This window comes from Gymnoscopelus microlampas (assembly GCF_963454915.1).
Source record: "Gymnoscopelus microlampas genome assembly, chromosome: 6".
Taxonomy (NCBI): Eukaryota; Metazoa; Chordata; class Actinopteri; order Myctophiformes; family Myctophidae; genus Gymnoscopelus; species Gymnoscopelus microlampas.
The window spans coordinates 26,788,528-26,806,649 of NC_139943.1; the positions used below are offsets into that span (position 1 = coordinate 26,788,528).

The following is an 18,122-nucleotide window of genomic DNA, read 5'->3' on the forward strand; positions in this document are numbered from 1 at the left end:
CTGTGAAAGGAATGTACCTAATTTTGGGAATATTATAGAGCTGCACCTCATAGCATGAACTGTCATTCCAACATTCTGTAAGAAGTAAGTATTGACATACTCTCATATCTCTTTAAACTAGAACGGTTTGAGAATTGGCAGCCAAACACTGTTGAAATGAACACTGATATTCTTGTAAGCATAATCTAACGTTAAACTGCTACCATTATTTATGTACAGATCCTCCAAGTTTGTGCTACAATTAAAGGTAACCCCCCCAACCCCAGAATATTTTTCATATCTACAGTACACAAAATATATTACTTTTAGAATATTTCTGAAATGTAAACCTCATAGGTAAGCTACCAAAGCTGGTTGGCTTGGCTCAACAATTCTGTGACAAAAACAATGTCTTGCTCACGTTGAAATAAAAATATCTGAAATTAAATAAAGCTTAAATATCCAAACCAGTCTCACGAGAACTTTTCCATTATGTCAGAAGCAATCACAGACACTGTGATTGACAATTGATTTTGACACAAGTCCCTTTCAATGCAAGCGCCCTGAAAATACTTGGTGAAATGCAGGTCTGCCACAGTCCCGCATCAGATTTGGTGTTGAAAGGTGCTCGTTTAACATGGCTAACAGATGGACAAGGACAAGGAATCAAGCAAGCAGCTTGGGCAAACTCCACTTGAACTGTGAGTGCGTCAGGAAAATAGTCCTCCCTTCTTTCTATTGATATGTTGCACTTCACTTATACCAGTGAACATATGCTTGCTAACAGAAGCATTGCACACGTTCATTTCATTACGAGCATAGCATACATGGAATTGGATAAGACCAGACTAGAACAGGCAGCTGTATGATTATAAATATTTTCAACGTTTAGCTCAGTTCTTGAGAATTCTTTACTCTACTGGTTTCTGCAGTGTATATTTACAGTATGTTGAGTGTTTGATAAGGGTGGTTCCCTTCACCCCCAAATCCATGCTGACACATTATGACCATAGAAACCCCCCTACCCCACCCACTGCTGCACTGTGCTGACTGAAGGGACCAATTCATTCAGCTGCTGTGAAAACTCCTCCCTTTCCTCAGTGCTCAGGTACCTCCTCAATATACATTCACAAACACACAAACAGCTCACACATAATGTGCACCAGCACACAGTCAACATGTTTTTAAATTCATGCCTAAAACCATTTTGGAAAAATTCAAGGCTAAGGTCCTTTACCTGGAGTTTTTTTTCTTCTTCACATGACTTCATGCTGGTTTGAAGGAAGATACAGAAAAGTCATGTGGTCTTTATTTAGGGGTACCGAGCGGAAGGATTCCCATATGCAGATCTACAAAGGCCAGATATGCGGTTGTTTGTAGTGATGCAGTAGCCTACAAAATCGAAAGCTGGGAAAACTATAACATCCAGTCAATGATCACCGTAAGGCAATCAATATAGAAAAGAAAAATGGTTTTCATTTCAGTACTACAAATTTTATGTTCTTAGCAAAATGCATTATATATTGCACCGTTTCATAAAGATTCATGTCAGCTTAGAAAAGTGGATAAACCTTTATGTAGGGTTGCCTCCGACTGCATTTGACGGTTTAAGAGAGAAATTGGCAGTTTGAGTATATTGACTGAAGATCTACAGTAAGTTGTTCACAAATGAGACTATACAGTGTCCAGTTGTCTCAATGTGTGGAATGAACAGGACAGGGTACTGTGTTTCTGTTTATATTCTCCTTGGTTCCTCCTCCCACATTAAACTGTTTGAAACACTGTGTCAGGGGGCTTAATGCCTGTGGCTAGTTAAGTTTGAGGATGCAGTTTTTAGCTGCTCAGTAGAAGAAGCTGATTCACAGCCAAACCAAATGCTGCAAAGCAGAACAGTTGCTGCCAGAGGCCAACACATCGTATACCTCCAGTGAACCCACTGACACAAGGGAAAAGAAACGATGGAAGAACAGAAGCCTCATCAGCTTCAACATGTGCAGCACAAGACATCACGTCTATACAGTATATTGTAGATTTTTGTCACAGGCATTTTTCCACACTTGCTCCAACAGTTTCTTGAAAATGTATTTCTTTCACAATGAAGAAAATTGAATAAATTACAAATATAAACAAGTTATTATTAACTTGGAAAAAGGACATGTGAAGGAAGAAACAAGGAAGTCACTTGGTAATGGATAGTTCTCTATTTGGTATGAATGGGACAATTGTGCCCCCAAAAAAGAAAGAATTCATAATGAATTAGGAAAAATCCCATCTCTATGTCTAGAGATGGAAATATTCCATCGTAATTGTAACACAACTTCCACTGTTGGTCGACTATATCAGAAAGACTAACTAACTAACCCGGTAAACAAACATTTCTCTTTTGTGTCTTGTTTGCATGTTCAAGTATCAACTTAGAGAGCCCTGCTTGAAATAAAAATGTATACACATATCTAGCACAATGGTGGAAACTTCCACAGACTAAAACAAAAATGAAGTTTCAACGAAGACACTATACTATGATAAGCTAAAGCTTGATAAAACAAAATGGGACTCGCATGGAAAAGTGTTACGTGCTGTTTGAAACATGTCATTTATGACAGGAACCGGAACCGCCTGAAATGTTAATAGAATCCCAGATGTTTTGGAATTATGCTAAATTTGAATGAAAAGGTTACATTGCTAAAGCCATCGCTGTGAAAGAGGCCACATTACTTGAAAATGTAAAGGCAGGGTTTCTAAAAATGTTCTTGCTCACTTCAGAAAGTTTCTCTTTGGTCATCAGTCTTACCAGTGTAAATGAAGGAATGAATGAACAATGTAAAAGGACACAAAAAGTCTAAGTTATACAACTGTGTCCAGTAATGAAAATTTCAGGTGTTGTAGAAACATGATTTGGCACCTTCACAATCTATAAAAGTGCCTGTAGAAAAATACACCGGATCGCTGAATAGAACCATGATTTGTCACAGGTTCCTGTATATTGATAATGAGACCATGACCTCATTAGTTCCTCTTTTTGACCCTGCTCAACAGCACCAAAAATATAACTGTATGTTATACCGTATGTGTAGAAATGTTAGATTGTCTATATTGATAAATGATAACTGCATTACAAAAATACAACTGTTGGAGGTTATTGTGCCATTTGTGGCCAATGACAACTACATGGGTAAATGTCTCAGAACATGAGTCTCATCTGGAGCCTGAAGCATAATTTATGCTTCATCGTATGAGCTCGCTGAAAATGACTGATTTTCAAATATTTTTTGTATGATCACATCACGTTTTCTAAGTGAAAATAAGTTATTATCAGTGAGCAACAGGGTTGTATGGCATAGTACAGTATATATTAGGCTTAACCATTCAAGCTATCGCAGTCTCATCGTGACAAAGTCAGTTTGTTTTTACATTCAACTGCTCTCTAGTTTGACAGTTTCACATTCTTTTCAAAGCTGGTTTATTGGAAACTTCCTTAAAGTCCCTTTCATTATGAGGATCCATTCCATTTAGTGACACTGTCAGTTAGTAGACTTTCTCAAGCCAGTTTTATCTCTTTATCTTCTAAACTGAAGAGATTTCATAATTTTGAGAGGAATCTGACATTAAAACACTGTCTCATCTCAGGCAAAGAGAGCACAAGTGACCTAAGGGACACTGTAGTACTGTAGGTCCATTTGAGGTCAATGTCCACTAGCTCACTTTGGTGTGATGTGTGCTTTATATTTACGAGAAGCCCAATACCACACCAACACTGCTGTACTATTTTGTCACAGATTGCACAGCTAACTTGAACCCATATACTGTACTGCACTGTCTATGGTCCTTCTGAGCGTAGTTCCAGCAGTACAGGTGCATGAACAGGCCAGTACTGTGTTGCCTGGGCGCAGTTCAGTTTGGTTTTGCAGTGTGAAGCACCAGTGTGATGTAAGAAGGAGACATGTACTTCTCGGATCATCTCAGAGTTAAGTCGGTCGGTCAGAGTTGCTTCTCATAGGATCAGATACCTTTTTTTTAGCACCATTGATAAAGACATGATAAAGGCATGAGAGTGTTGCTGGATAATAGGACTCACACTGTACCAGTGGCTGTAGCTATCAGTTCACAGGTCAGCAGAACCCTATTAGAATTATACAGCAGTAAAACACTGTGCAGGGTCTTGCTGCTATACCTACGCCTCTGCATATGGCAGGTGATACTGTTCTTCTCTCTTGTTGCAGCGCTTGGCTACAATGGCCAGGTAAAGTACCAGCAAAATGACCCAGTAGCAGGCATAGAGTATCGTCCCCGCTATCAACAACGCTTTCTCGGTCTCATTGAATGGCTCCTGCGTCTCGCAATAGATTGTGTAGGCCACTCCCCCGAGCAGCACGAGCACCCACACCGTGACGGGCACAGCACCAATGAAGTTGACCACGATCTTCCTTCGACCCGATGTGCCCCATCCAGCCTTGTTGATGGTGAGCAAGGCGAAGATCTTGGCAGGGAGAAGGCTGGACATGTAGAGGAGGGAATAAAGCGACATGAAGATCATCACGAGGCTGCCCCGGAGGAAGCAGGCATACGTGGCCTTCACCATCCCGACCAGCTGAACCGTCAGCAGGAACAGCAAAATGTTCCACAGCCTCCCTCGATAGAACAGGTGGATAACGGTAGCGACCAGGAAGAAAGGGAAGAAGCCGGTGACCACAGACTCATAGGTCATCCAGAGGCTGTGCTTGTGGAACCACAGGGCATTGTAGAGCCACTCACGGAAGTACGATTTGCTCCAACGCGTCTGCTGGTTGAGCCAACGCAGGTAACGCGTGGGCGTCTCAGTCTGGCACTGTGAGCGCGCCGTGAACTTTGTCTTGTAGCCGTAGCTCAGCACGCGGTTGGTGAGGTGGCGGTCGTCGCCGAAGCTGCACTTGGAGCCCAGGAAGGTCTGGTGGTACCAAGGCTCCAGGAAGCGCTGAAGCAGAGAGTTGCGGTACATTCCCAGCGGGCCGCTGATGCACTGGACACAGCCGAAGTATGACTGACAGGCCCGCTCTATGTTGAAGGCCATCCAGTACCGAACACTGCTTAGGAACGAGATCCACGAGTCGTACTTATTGAGGATCTGGAGGAAGAGAAGAGAAGAGAAGAGAAGAGAAGAGAAGAGAAGAGAAGAGAAGAGAAGAGAAGAGAAGAGAAGAGAAGAGAAGAGAAGAGAAGAGAAGAGAAGAGAAGAGAAGAGAAGATCAACACAATACAGTACAACCAAACACAACGCCACATGGAAGCGGAGCGGAGAACAAAAGACCACAGAGGGGGAACAGAAAGGCAAAGGAAAAATCAGGTGAGGTGAAGAAGATGAAGAGAACAACATGGAAGAGACCAGAAGGAAAAAGAGAAGATAGATCATTATTAGCCATATAGCTATAATCATGAGGCGCAACAAGGTATACAGTGTGACACAATGTGATGAACACAGTACCTGAACATCTCCACCAACCCCTCCAACCATGGCATCTTCCTCTAGGATTTTCAGCATCTCTATGGTACATGCTGGGTCCAGAACTGTGTCTGAGTCACACACCTGTAAGAGCACCATGCAGTGAGTGAGGGGACTTTCTGGCTGGGGCTTTGGCCAGGCTGCAGGTGTTTCAGTGTTTTTGTTACGTTATTACTTAAGTGTAGAGAATAAATGAGAGGCTGTTGACAGCTGCATCCAGCTGGTTTATTGAAATCACACACCACAGGGTCAGCAACCTTTGCAACCTTTGACCCGCACCAAGGACACAGAGGACTCAACAGTCGGTTGGTATAGGTCAGTGGTGCTCAAACTGTTTTGGCTCAGGGCACCCCTGTAAATAACTTTATCATCCACGGCACCCCTGAATGCCTTTGTTAATTTGTAGAACCTTATGTCATATCAACGGTACGTAAACATGTGAATCTTTTGCCCTGAGTTTCAATTTAGGACAGATTGAAATGAGCTTTTATACTTGGCGTTTAACCCATTAAAACCGGGAAAGCATCTGTGTCATTTTAGATTTTAGCGTTGGCTATTCAAAAATAGCAGACATTTTGAAAGAATCGTGAAAGTTTTTGAATACTTTTGAATTACAAAAGTTTTAGAACTACTGATTTAGAAGGCAGTTGTAGAATAGGCCTCAGGTCTTAACAGGTTAACCACTTGAGCCCCAGCATCCCTATCCTGGGGGGAACATTCACCAAAAATAGCCGATCTACGCACGTTGTGAGCTGTGCTTGTGGTTGCCCAGTTGCATTGTGATTTCCCAAAGATATTTGGACAGTAAATGCCAGCATCGTGTGCAAAAAGGGACAATGTCCTTAACTGTATTTAACCACTTACACTCTATATATTTAAGCCTCTATACTACTGTAGGTAAGCTTCTTTTTTCCATCTAAACCAAATCTCTTAGCCAAAAAAGGCTGATCTACAATGTGTGAGCTTGTAGATCTGCTATCCAAATGTTCGCCCGAGAGTAGGGTTGCTGTGGTTAATGTGTCTAAAAAGGTTCTAATTAAAACTGACAGCTTACTTGAAAACACAGTCATTTCATATTCTAAGTAATGGGACTATATAATAAAGTTTGTCCAAAATAATATTTGTCCAAATACATTTTAATGTGTGATATCTACATATGCATCTAAATTAGCTTCCTTCACAGAACCTGTCTTTCTCTATGAGTCAGCAGTACAAGAGTAGTGAAGATAACAAAATCAGCTATGCAGTACAGAGTAAATCCTTGTTGTGAACCTGAAAATGAATACAAATAGATGTCTGTTTGGGAGATAGGATTGAGTAAGGTGATTATTTCCAGCTATAGTTGAACACCCACTCACTGTGTGCATGTTTTATTGCTACTGCATTTAATGGAAAAACTCCAGAGCAAGGCCATATGCCAAAGCTACCTAGAGAATAAAACAAGATATTGTTATCGTGAATGAGAATAAGGGTAAACTTGGATCTACTTTAATCTCCTCTGACTTATTTGACTACCCTGAGCTCACTTTGGATGCACATGCACAACGCCCTACACGGCATGCTCTTACCTGAACATAATCCACACTGTCTCCCAGCGCTTTAAAGGCAGTGTACATCACCTCCCTCTTGCCTCCCCACTCCTGCATGATGCAGGAGTAGCGGCAGGTCCTCACCAGCCGGGCCACGCGAGCTGCCTCCTCCATATGGACTGTAGCCCTTCCTCCCAAACATCCGCCCCCGCTGCCGTCATTGTGGTAGTTTCCCTTCCACACGACACTGCCGGCCTGGTCCGCCCCGCCCATCACCTCCTGGAAGATGTCCATCATGTAGCGGTCCTCTGGCCGGTTCCCGTCCACCACCAGCACCACCTTCAGCCCCGGGAAGGAGATGCGCCGCACGCTGCGCAGGCACTTCCTCAGGTAATCCGGGTCCTCCTGGAAGGCGGCGATGCAGAGGGCCACGGTGCGCCGCAGGTGCTGGGGCCGGCAAGGGCTCCGCATTCGCCGGTGTTCCAGGAAGGCAAAGAGACTCTGAAGTAAGAGGTGGAGGGAGAGGAAGGCGCCGTAGAGACCAAAGGAGAGGTGGTGCTGCTCGGTGTGGATGAACTGGTAGCCTGTGGGCAACAATGACCATGACAGGGAGCAAGCTCATGAATACTTTCCTCAGGTCACATCAGTACCATGTTCGTCTGCATGCATGATGCGTTATTCTAAGACGCCAACACATTCACCTGTCACATAGGCCAGCAGGATGGTAAAGAGGACCACCGCCGCGAAGGTGGTGGTGATCACAATGTTCAGCGCATTCTTGCAGCGAGAGGGCATCTGAGGGGGTGGAAAGGTAGACGGAAGGTGAAGAATGGAAGGCGATGGAGGATGAAGTGTTGACGGGTGCAGAATGGAAAAAGATGGAGGAAGATTGAGTGTTGATGGGTGCAGAATTAGAGAAGATGAAGTAGGATGGAAGGGTCAATGGGTGCAGAATGGGAGAGGACAAAGAAGGGATGATGGGTGCAGATAGGGAGAAGATGGAGGGTGAAAAAAAGATTGATCGTTAAATAAAAAGTGAGAGATGAAGATGGTAGAAAGTATAAAGAATACATGATTATAAGAGTGTGTGTGTGTGTTGAAGAGAGAGAAGACAAGGAGGATGATATTAACAAATGTAGCAAAACAGTGATCGAGTAAACATATGCTAGACATTCACAATAAATGTGACCAGTTGATGTTTTGCACAAAATGCATTTGTATGACACACACACACACACACACACACACACACACACACACACACACACACACACACACACACACACACACACACACACACACACACACACACACACACACACACACACACACACACACACACACACACACACACACGTTACTAGTGGTCGACATACAGTAGCTCTCCAGTCATTTCTAGCCAGGTACTTAGGGCAGGTGAGTATGTTGTACAGCAACTGACATGAGTGACATTAATGAGACACCAACACAAACAGGCTACACATGGCAGGTGAGAACGCATGACCTCAGAAGCTCGTGGAATTTCCCAAATGCCCAGCATAGAGGGCTTTTGCTTTCTCTTAAGTTTAGGGAAGTGTCATTTCCTGGCTTTTCTGTAAAACCATTCATGAACAGCACTCAGCTGAAAACATAACCCTTAAATGGTTCAGTGACATCATGGAACCATGGTTGTAGACAGATGGAGAGCTGGATAGAGAAAAGATGAGCTGAGCACTATGCAGAATACTACTGTATTTGAACATACTGTACACTAATACGCAATTGTCAAAGATAGGATAGGTGCTCTGATTTGACCCATATTTATTGGACTTCCATCCACAGGCTGAACACCCCCATCAGCACCTTTTCATTGTTCTACTCTTTCCTTCCCTCACCCATTCCCTCCCTTCCTCTCACCCGTCTGCCTTATATCTACATCTCGCTCCCGTCTTCCCTCGCTCCAGGTTAATAGCTCTAATTAAAGGCCGAGCTGGGCTTGGCCAGCACTTGAGACCAGTAGGAATGGGGAACAATCATGTCCTTTCATTCATGAAATTACCTCCCGGTGCCCCCTGCCTGGCCCGCCCCATGCAGGAGAGACAGACCTCATTCACCGCTACTCATATCATAACATTCAGCTCTATGGCACTCACTGGCACAGATAGAATGGATGTACAGGTTTACATCTTGGCACTGTGTCACACATAGGCCACTGGAGCCATGCATTCTCAGAGATAAATGAGACGACTGGCTTCCAGGGGTAATTGTGTAGCCTTTTGAAAGCATTGACAGAAAGGGGAATTTTCTCAAATGTTGATTTGGAAGAGTGTAATCTCTACAATTTTGTTATCAGATTTTCATTCAATCAACATGATCATTTGGAGTATATAAAAAGAAGCTTAAAGCAAAACTCTTTCCCTTCTGGGTGCCATAGAGGCGAGCAGTCTTCTCTTATGATGTGTGGGGTGGGGGTTCTAACAGCAGGTTGAGTGAGCGTGGCCTGGACACCCCGGGGGCACTTGGGAGATAACGAGCAGACAGCGACATGGACTGTCGTTTGATTAGAGGGCCACAGTAGCCAGCGGGGGTTGTTGGCGGGCCAGGATTACTTGAGGGTATGTGGGAAGACTGCAGTAATTATCCACAAGGTACTCTGTCTAGGCTTGGTTTAGCATGTGAGACATTGTGTTTATCGCTTATAATTCGGTTATTTTTGGCGAGCATCAAAGTGTAAATTAGGCTTTACTGTTGGTTATTCAAGTTAACGGGAGTCAAAGAATGGGTTAAACATTTTAGATAAACTTCCCCTTGAGGGAGAGTCTTCTCTCATGTTCATGAAAGTTATTGATTGGTAGCCTCTATGTCTAAGAGTGAAATTACATGTGCGTGGCCTTACAAGCCAATAGCCAATACCTTGCTGAGTGGGCATTTTGTCCCTCAGGACTAAACCAAGCCATGTACTGTGTTTTATATATAATATAACATATACTGTATTTAACAGAAATTGTACTGGAAAAACAGAGTATAAAATGTAGTGCCGGAGGATTTTGGCAAGCCCCCGCCAAAAAAAGGCTTGGGTTTTATAATGTTTCCAATATAACAATGGACCATCAAAACTAACAGCAACATCAAAGAGCATCAGCTTCCCCTTGAACACGAATCTACGCAATCACATTATGAATTGCCACATTTCATCTTCAAAATGATGTCATCACCTTTGCTATCACAAAAATGTTTTAGTCTTCAATAAGAGTTCCTTTCCAGTCATAGAACGTCCACTGTCTGAAGTCACTTTGGTGGCGAGAAAGATGGTCTAAATATCACATCTTGTTTCGGCAGAAGCATGACGGGGTAATCAACAGCACTTATAGTTGGGTATGTAGAGCATAGCATCACCGAAATCTGAGATTTCCTCTTGTGCATTTTTTATAAACTAACAGTACCAATATTCAGAGTAATTTGGTGCTATGTGGCAGCTCACAATCAGTCCACAATATCAATATCATGTGTAGTCCATTCACACATTATCCTGATGTTGGTTAGGATATCAATCCGGGAGAACCAAGTCAGCATTTCACAAACAGCCATGTAAGACAATACCATGGCCAATCACTCCAAGCCATGTTTCAGTTTAAAACATCCAGTTTATAATCCAAGCAGAAGGAAAAGGCAGTCTATCCCACGTGGCTCCATTGCAGGTAAGCATTCAGGGTTACAAATTATTTCATCCTCAAACCAGAGGACGCAGTTCCCAGGTGTATCTGTAGATTAGCTGTCCCAGGTGGGGTGGCTTCCTCCAGATCAGCTGACTGAAGGGCTCTGAGCTCAGGTGAGGCTGTGGGGAGGTGGTTGCTGCACGGCAGGCTGAATGAACAATTTGGCTGTGGGACAAGGGACTTTTGCACCAGCCAGGAGAGGAGGGTAACTGGGTGGGAGGGATAGGAGATGGGGATGGTGGAAGCTGGGAGAGACAAAAGAGAGAGACAAAAGCAAGAAAGGGGTGGAAGGGAAGATGTGAAGAGAAGACAGAGATGTTAGGGGAGAAAGGTTCAAGGAGAATGAGAGGGCAGGAGAAATACAGGTGGAGACATATTAGAGGTTTGAAAGGGAGGGAGGGAGTATGGGAGGACGACAAAGTTATGAGATGTAAGGGAGGTAGGGAGAGGTGGAGTGATGGGGAGCAAGAGGAGGAGGTAAAGAATGAGGAGGAGAAGCAAAGGATGAAAGTGTAGGAAATGGCAGACAAGTGAGTGATCAGGTGAAGAGAAGAGGGTAACAGGTAAGGTTCTTTATGACCATAGCATACCACTCCACTACAACTCGAAACTGTGACCGAGTCATCATTCATCTCCAAACAGCCTCTCTGCTGCGCTAATGTGAGTCATGATGTGTTCAATGAGATGACTCAGAGTAAAAGCCCAGGAGAGCTGCAGAGATGGCAGGTTTCTCAGTCAAAGTCAATGGAGCAGAAATACTCTGTTACTCTGACTGTTTAAAACGAAACAAGCTGCTCTTGTCAGTAGTGGTCAAGCTCCACTCTCACAAGCTGGGACACCAACATTATACTGTATCAGAATCAGCTTTATTTCTGAAGATAACATCCTCAGAAATGTATATACCTGGCCATAACTCTTACTTACTCTACTTTACACTGTATTGTTGTTCTATGATAGGGATCAACGTCTGACCAATTTAAGGCGATGACATGGCACATTTAGCTATAAAAAGTGAACTTGTAGCATGAAACAGATCTAAGAATTTGCCACAAGAGGGCTCCCTTATTGCCTCAATTCATGGGTATAGGTTACAACAATATACTCTTTTACAGACCTCATTACATATTTGTAGGAAGTGATGCAGCTGGGAAAATTCCAATTTAAGCACTTAAAGTATAAGTGAAGGGAGCCACAGAGGGTGCATAGAAGGATCCTTCAACATTTTACAAAAATGATATACAGTATATATACAGTATATTACTAAATTTAAAAGAAAGCCCTTCTGATATAAATTATTTTACAGCTTCTGGGACTGAAATCAGCCATTGCTGAGCACCAGCCTATACTGTACAACAGCAGTATTTAATCATAAAATAACTGCCATGTATTTCCATCTACAGTATATACACCTCACTGCCTCCTGATCAAGGTATGAATGAAGGACCTGCCTTCTTCGAGGTGTGATGTTAGTCTGTCAGATCACAATAAACCCTTGTACAAAAGGCCAGCCCAGCCCAGGGGCCAGCTTGGAGCCATGGCAGAGATGCCATGGAAAGTCAAACAGGCTGACGTTTTCTTTGGCGATGCCACAAGCCATCATCAAAAGGAATTCGGAGGTGTTGCTGTCTGCTAACGGTCAGTGTCTGCCTGCCTTGAGGAAATAAAAAAAAACGACCATGTGGAGCACATGCCAGAAGGCGTGCACATGCACGCACACACACACGCGCGCGCGCACACGCGCACACACACAGACACACAAGCACACGCGCGCACACACACACACACACACACACACACACACACACACACACACACACACACAAAGACGCCGACAAAAATGGATACCCACTGGCATAGATACATGTGTATGCACAAATTAATACCTTTCTCTTCTTTTAATCATTACTAATACATGTAACTAGTTTACACCTTCTGCTTTAAAGTAATTAGCAGACAAATTCTCACCTACACACACAGGTTCTGTTTCAGGCAGGGACAAAACATTTTCTTCACCTCACATTCTATTCACACTTGCCACATACACAAACGGGCACACTAGCTCTCTGTCCCACATTTTCCTGACTTTTCTTAGCCTTGTTTTTTCAGTAATTGATTTTTAGAACTTTCCATTTTCTCTCTCTGTCTGACACACACACACACACACACACACACACACACACACACACACACACACACACACACACACACACACACACACACACACACACACACACACACACACACACACACACACACACACACCATCACCATCACCATCATCATCTTTGTTTAAGAGATATGTAGTATTGTCCTTACCATCCTGATCCTGTGGAGCCCTCCGTCTCCCCCTCAGGAGTCCCCCAGATCTCCGTCCGTGGGTCCGTCCTTCTGTCCCTCTGTCAGTCTGTCCAGCTGTGTGTCCGTCCGTCAACCTGGCGTCCGACCCACTCCACTCCACTCCACAGCACAGCGCAGTCCTTGTTCTGCCATTCCCCTCCCTCCCTCTCACACTACATCTTTATTCCGGCTTGCTTGCTTAATTCAGGAGATCCCTCGGTCTGCAGATTCAGCGACGGCGGCTGAACCAACTACCCACCCTCCTCCTTCCCCCCTGCTCCTCCACTCCTCTGACTCGACTGCCTGCCCCCACTGCTCCTTCTCTTCTCTCCTCCCTCTCTCCCTCTGTCTAGTCCCTCTATCTCCCGGGGCTGTCCGAGGGCATGTATGTACCCCCCCCCCTCCCCTCCCCACCCTTCAACTTGTCGTCCTCAGCCAGCTACTGATGCTGTAGCAGACCTGTATGTGGGAGAGTGGAGCCTGGCAGATGTTCCGGCCCCTGCCTTGGGTTGTCTGTGGATCGGTCCCCTCAGCTGTGGAGTCCATGCCGGCTCTGGGCTCCCTAGCTCCCAACGGGCTGGACCGGGCCGCCGAGCCCCGGGCCAAAAAAAAGATAAGAAAAGAAAAAAGGATGAAGGTCGAAGGCCAAATCTCTGTCTCGGCCACCCTTCAGTCTCCTCCCGCCCGCCTCGATTTCATCCTCGGCCTCCAAGTGCTCTTCCTCCTGTTCTGTCTGCTTCTCCTTTCTGTGTCCTGTGCTGCAGTGCCAGTGTCTAACTGCATCTCTTTGCAGTGCTGCCCAGGAGGTAGCACTTTCTCTCCTCTCTCTCACTCTGTCTCACTCTGTCCTGGCTGGGTGACTTTGGTGTGTTGCCTGGCAGACTCACACCAATTTGTTTCTCCTCCACTCTACACCAGGACCCTTTTCCACCTCCTAAACCCCTCTCCTCTCTCCTCCTTGCCTGTCCTCTACCCCCCTCCTCCTCCCTGGCTGCCCTAGCTATAGCTTGCTGTCCCGCTGCAGTGCAGCCAGCAGCCTCCAACAAGACTCAGGACTGTTTTAGCAGAGCCCCCCTCTCCTCTCCTCCACTGCGCCTTACTCAAAGCATCCTTTATAGGCTTATTTATCCATCCACCCTCCCTATTCCATTCCCCTCCTCTGCTCTGCGCTCTCCTGTGCCCCACACTGCTGACAGCTTGCAGGTTCCACAGACACAGCCTGAAGGGCTGAGAAAACTGCAGTAAGCCTCTGATAATCGATGGCTGAAGCAAAACACCACACATTTAACTTCAATCACATAATAAATATCGAAATACTAGGGACAATGCTTTCATGACAAATGTAAACTGTTGTTACACTAATCAAGACTGTTATGCCTCCCCCAGAGTCCCATTGCTTTTTGGCTGCTCTGTTTTAGCTGTTGCAGGTGATTTGCAGACAGAGTTGGGGCGGGGCATGCGGATGGTGGCTTACACCTGATTGGCTGCTAGTAAGCTATAAACGCTATAGTCTGGAAGCAGTTTCCCTCTGATCTTCAACCTATTTGAGTTGCTGTATACATTTGTTTGTGATTAATGCACCCATGCACATTCAGTACAACATTCCAATTCTCTTCTCACTCAACCATGCACTCGAAACGCTGCAGACCTCCACATCCAATGGTTACATTTTGTTAAGAGCTTATTTGTTCGGGCCTTTACCTCTGTGTGGTCTCACATGCTTGTCACTTACATGAACAAGACCACTTTAACCACTTTTCAAGCTGGCATCCCTATTTTGGCCACGGCATTATGGTGAAAATTGTCAAATTAGGTGGAAATAGCGGATCCACTAATCTACTGTAGATATTACATTATCACACACACACATATTAACAAAAACAACCACGTGGAGCACATGCCAGAAGGCGTGCACATGCGCACGCACGCACACACACACACACACACACACACACACACTGCATACTCTCAACAAAGAAGTTCACTGCCTCTCTTTTACAAACATACATTAGTGCCCTTTCTCTCCCTCTTTTGCTTTTTCTCTTCATCTCTATCGTTCCAGCTGTCTGGCTGTGAACCATGGCAAAGCCATAATTACAATAATAGCTTTCTCATGGCATTGGCAGAGGGACTGGAGCTTTAAGTAAGTAAGTAAGTAGCCTTGGGAACCAACAGTTCCAGAGCCATGTGGCCCATAAGTCAGGAGCCTATCTCCTGTTTCTGTAGCACGAGGCAGCTTGATATACAAAAAATACACCCCCTGGACATGACACTAGTATGTCACAGGTACTTACCCTGATGCTGAGTGCCAAGGAGGGAGGCATTGGGTGTCATCTTTAGTTTGGTATGACTCGGCCAGGGATTGACTGACCTCCCACTCTCAGTCCGGACACTCTCTTACCACAAGGCCAATGAGCTGGGACTACTGGGGCTTTAGTCCGTACTTTTGTTCTTGGTGTGAATACTTTGTATGTGTGGCAAAACAATCTGCAGCCACTGTACCATTTAACAAGCCTTCCAGCAGCAGTAATGCAATCTATCCTCTGGCTGATGGCAAGATTAGAACTAATGGTTATGTCCGAGTCATAGTGAAAGCGTTATGTCTGAGTCATAGTGATGCCGCGCTTATGTCTGAGTCATAGTGATGTTGCGATGGCACGCCAGCTGGCCTGCCCGCCGCCAACCCATTAGCCAATTTTAATATGGGATATAAATTGCATTTGCAATTAACTTGCGAATAAAGTAACCCTATTTAGCAAATGTGGGTTTCGAGGTCAAGTTTGAAAATCACTGCCATAGAATCTGCTTTTCAGTTTCAAGTAATGTCAGAAATGTTGCCAGAAAACGTATCGTGATTCAAATTTGTAGTGTAGTTTTCTGGAGACAGCAGGGATCAGACCATAGTTATACATAAAGATACTATACTCATAACAATAAATAACAGGTGAGTATGCTGCGGCTTCTTGATTCCAGAATATTCAGATTGTAAAAACATATCATTAGGCCAAGGATGAACAACATGCTCATGTCAATGTTTGTAACAGGACTGGTAATTACACAGCCTAGTACACATGATTACAAAGTAAGGCTTTAACTTTGAGTGTATGAATTAATTGTTCCACAAGAGGGGCACCTTGACAAAAATGCTGATCCCTTTATTCTCTGCTCTATTCCATTAATGTTCAGCTGTGCCTTTATGTGACACACGTGCGTGTGTGCGTGTGTGTGTGTGTGTGCGTGCGTGCGTGCGTGCGTGCGTGTGTGTATTTAATGGCAAAAAGCAAAGGTTAAATCAAGTAGAATCTAGCAATAAACAAACTACTCAGGGGACAAATAATGCTAACATTAATCATTTCTCAACTAATACTCATATAAAAAAATGTCCTTGCCTGGAGGCACAAATAGCATCTTGACCTTGACAATAATTAGCACACTGCAGGCTCACAGCATTAAGTCTATCCTGGTTGTCAAGACTGTTGAAATGCTGTGCTACTAGGAACTTCAGGTCCCTAGGGGATCCAACATTCTTCTTGTTAACATATTACTCCACGCTATATGTATAAAACATAAATAACACCAGAGGACATTGCCTCTATATACTGTATCACGTAACAATAATACTCCTCAATAAATAAAGTGTACATATTGTAACAGCAACCTATTGTACCATCTTTTGACCTTAATTTCACCACATTCCTTAGGGACCTAGAAATTGGTGCACAAGACTAGGTACAATAAAAGTAGTCTAATCTACAGTATAGCCAGCTATAAAAATACTGACAATCTGGACACAAGCTTAAGTTAGTATAATTTCTGAGCCAAAGTAATAACCGCCAAAATGTCCACGGTTGAGAGCTATTGTGTTTCCAAATAAGGCGTTTAGTCCTCGACAAAACTTTGTGCATTTAAAGAATTGCCCTTAGCAACTGAAAGCTTTGGACAACAAACCATAAAAGGAATGTTTTGAGTTGTTGTAGTAGATCTAATTCACTTCAAGAATGAATGAGATAACCACTTGAAAGTGCACCTCTGCTATGACTGCAATTTACTGTAGGATTTAGTGAGATGCACTAAAATGCACACTCAGGCGACGCCAAAGTTCACATCACGTAGGGGTGCAACAGTTAATTGAACTAATCGACTTACTTAAGTGATTTGTTGATATATTAAACAAATCACCTCATCAGTGCACGCACGCACGCACACACGCGCGCGCGCACACGCGCGCACACACACACACACACACACACACACACACACACACCTCTTGAGTCAATTACCCACATGAACCCTAGTATCCCTAATCTGGGGTGAACATGTAAAAAATAGCAGATCTACAAGCTCACAATGCGTCGCGCATCGCGAAGAGATTTCGTTTACAGGGGAAAAAAGGAGTGGACTGAGCACAGAGCCCTGGGGGGGGGGGGGGGGGGGGCATCGTCAAGGATGTATAATAGCGTTAAGTGGTTAAAAGTATGACTGTAATTTAACCAATTTCATGGGAAGATTACTTTATTTAATAAAGTAATCTGACATAGCTGAAATACGACTGAAGAAATGCAAACTCTTTGTGATGCCAAAGTGATCCATGATTTGGATATTTCTTAACCATGGGCCTGTTTCACGAAACCTAGATTGGGGTATAAACCGGGATTTATCAGCTATCCTGGCTTAATTTTTTCAGGATCAGCCATGAATTGGTTTCATGAAAGCTGAGTTATCTCGGCAGATTAATTTAGCCAGTAAACCTGGATGTGTTTATCCATGACGCGGTTTCATGAAAGCAATGCCACATTAGTTACCATGGAAATTTTGCTGTGAAGTTAGCCTGGTCGGCCTGTTTCACGAAAGCGGAATTAAATCATCCTGGATGTAAAGGCAAATCCAGGTTCGACAAGACTGCTCAGTACAGCCTGGTTTATTCAGTTCCACGAACGCCAAGCCAGGCAGAGAAGGAGGGACTTTGTCGAGCCAGGATCGTCAAGCCAGGCTGACTGCGCGTTCACGTGACGTGAGACATGGGTAACTGCAGGCAAAGATGGCGCTGGAACATGGGTGTGTTCACACCAATGGCCCGTCATAAGTGGGCGTTTTTACACCAAGCTG

At 44.3% G+C, this 18,122-nt stretch overlaps 1 protein-coding gene across 1 annotated transcript; it reads right to left on the reverse strand.

Annotated features, from left to right (window-relative positions):
- Positions 1-117: 117 nt before the first annotated feature.
- Positions 118-13,209, reverse strand: has3 (hyaluronan synthase 3). Its single transcript, XM_084061026.1, has 5 exons — positions 12,996-13,209; positions 7,686-7,779; positions 7,024-7,568; positions 5,438-5,539; positions 118-5,080 (listed from the first exon to the last, which is right to left on the reverse strand). Exons 1-5 carry the CDS (start codon positions 12,996-12,998, stop codon positions 4,151-4,153), a joined length of 1,674 nt encoding a protein of 557 aa, XP_083917152.1. The 5' UTR covers positions 12,999-13,209; the 3' UTR covers positions 118-4,150.
- Positions 13,210-18,122: the final 4,913 nt, after the last annotated feature.

Bases quoted from the DNA above. Each gene is read 5' to 3' on its own strand.
- has3 (XM_084061026.1), bottom strand. The intron at 5,540-7,023 runs GTAAGAGCATGC...GTGCTCTTACAG, and splicing joins ACAGTGTGGATTATGTTCAG to GTGTGTGACTCAGACACAGT. The intron at 5,081-5,437 runs GTACTGTGTTCA...CTCTTCCTCCAG, and splicing joins GGGTTGGTGGAGATGTTCAG to ATCCTCAATAAGTACGACTC.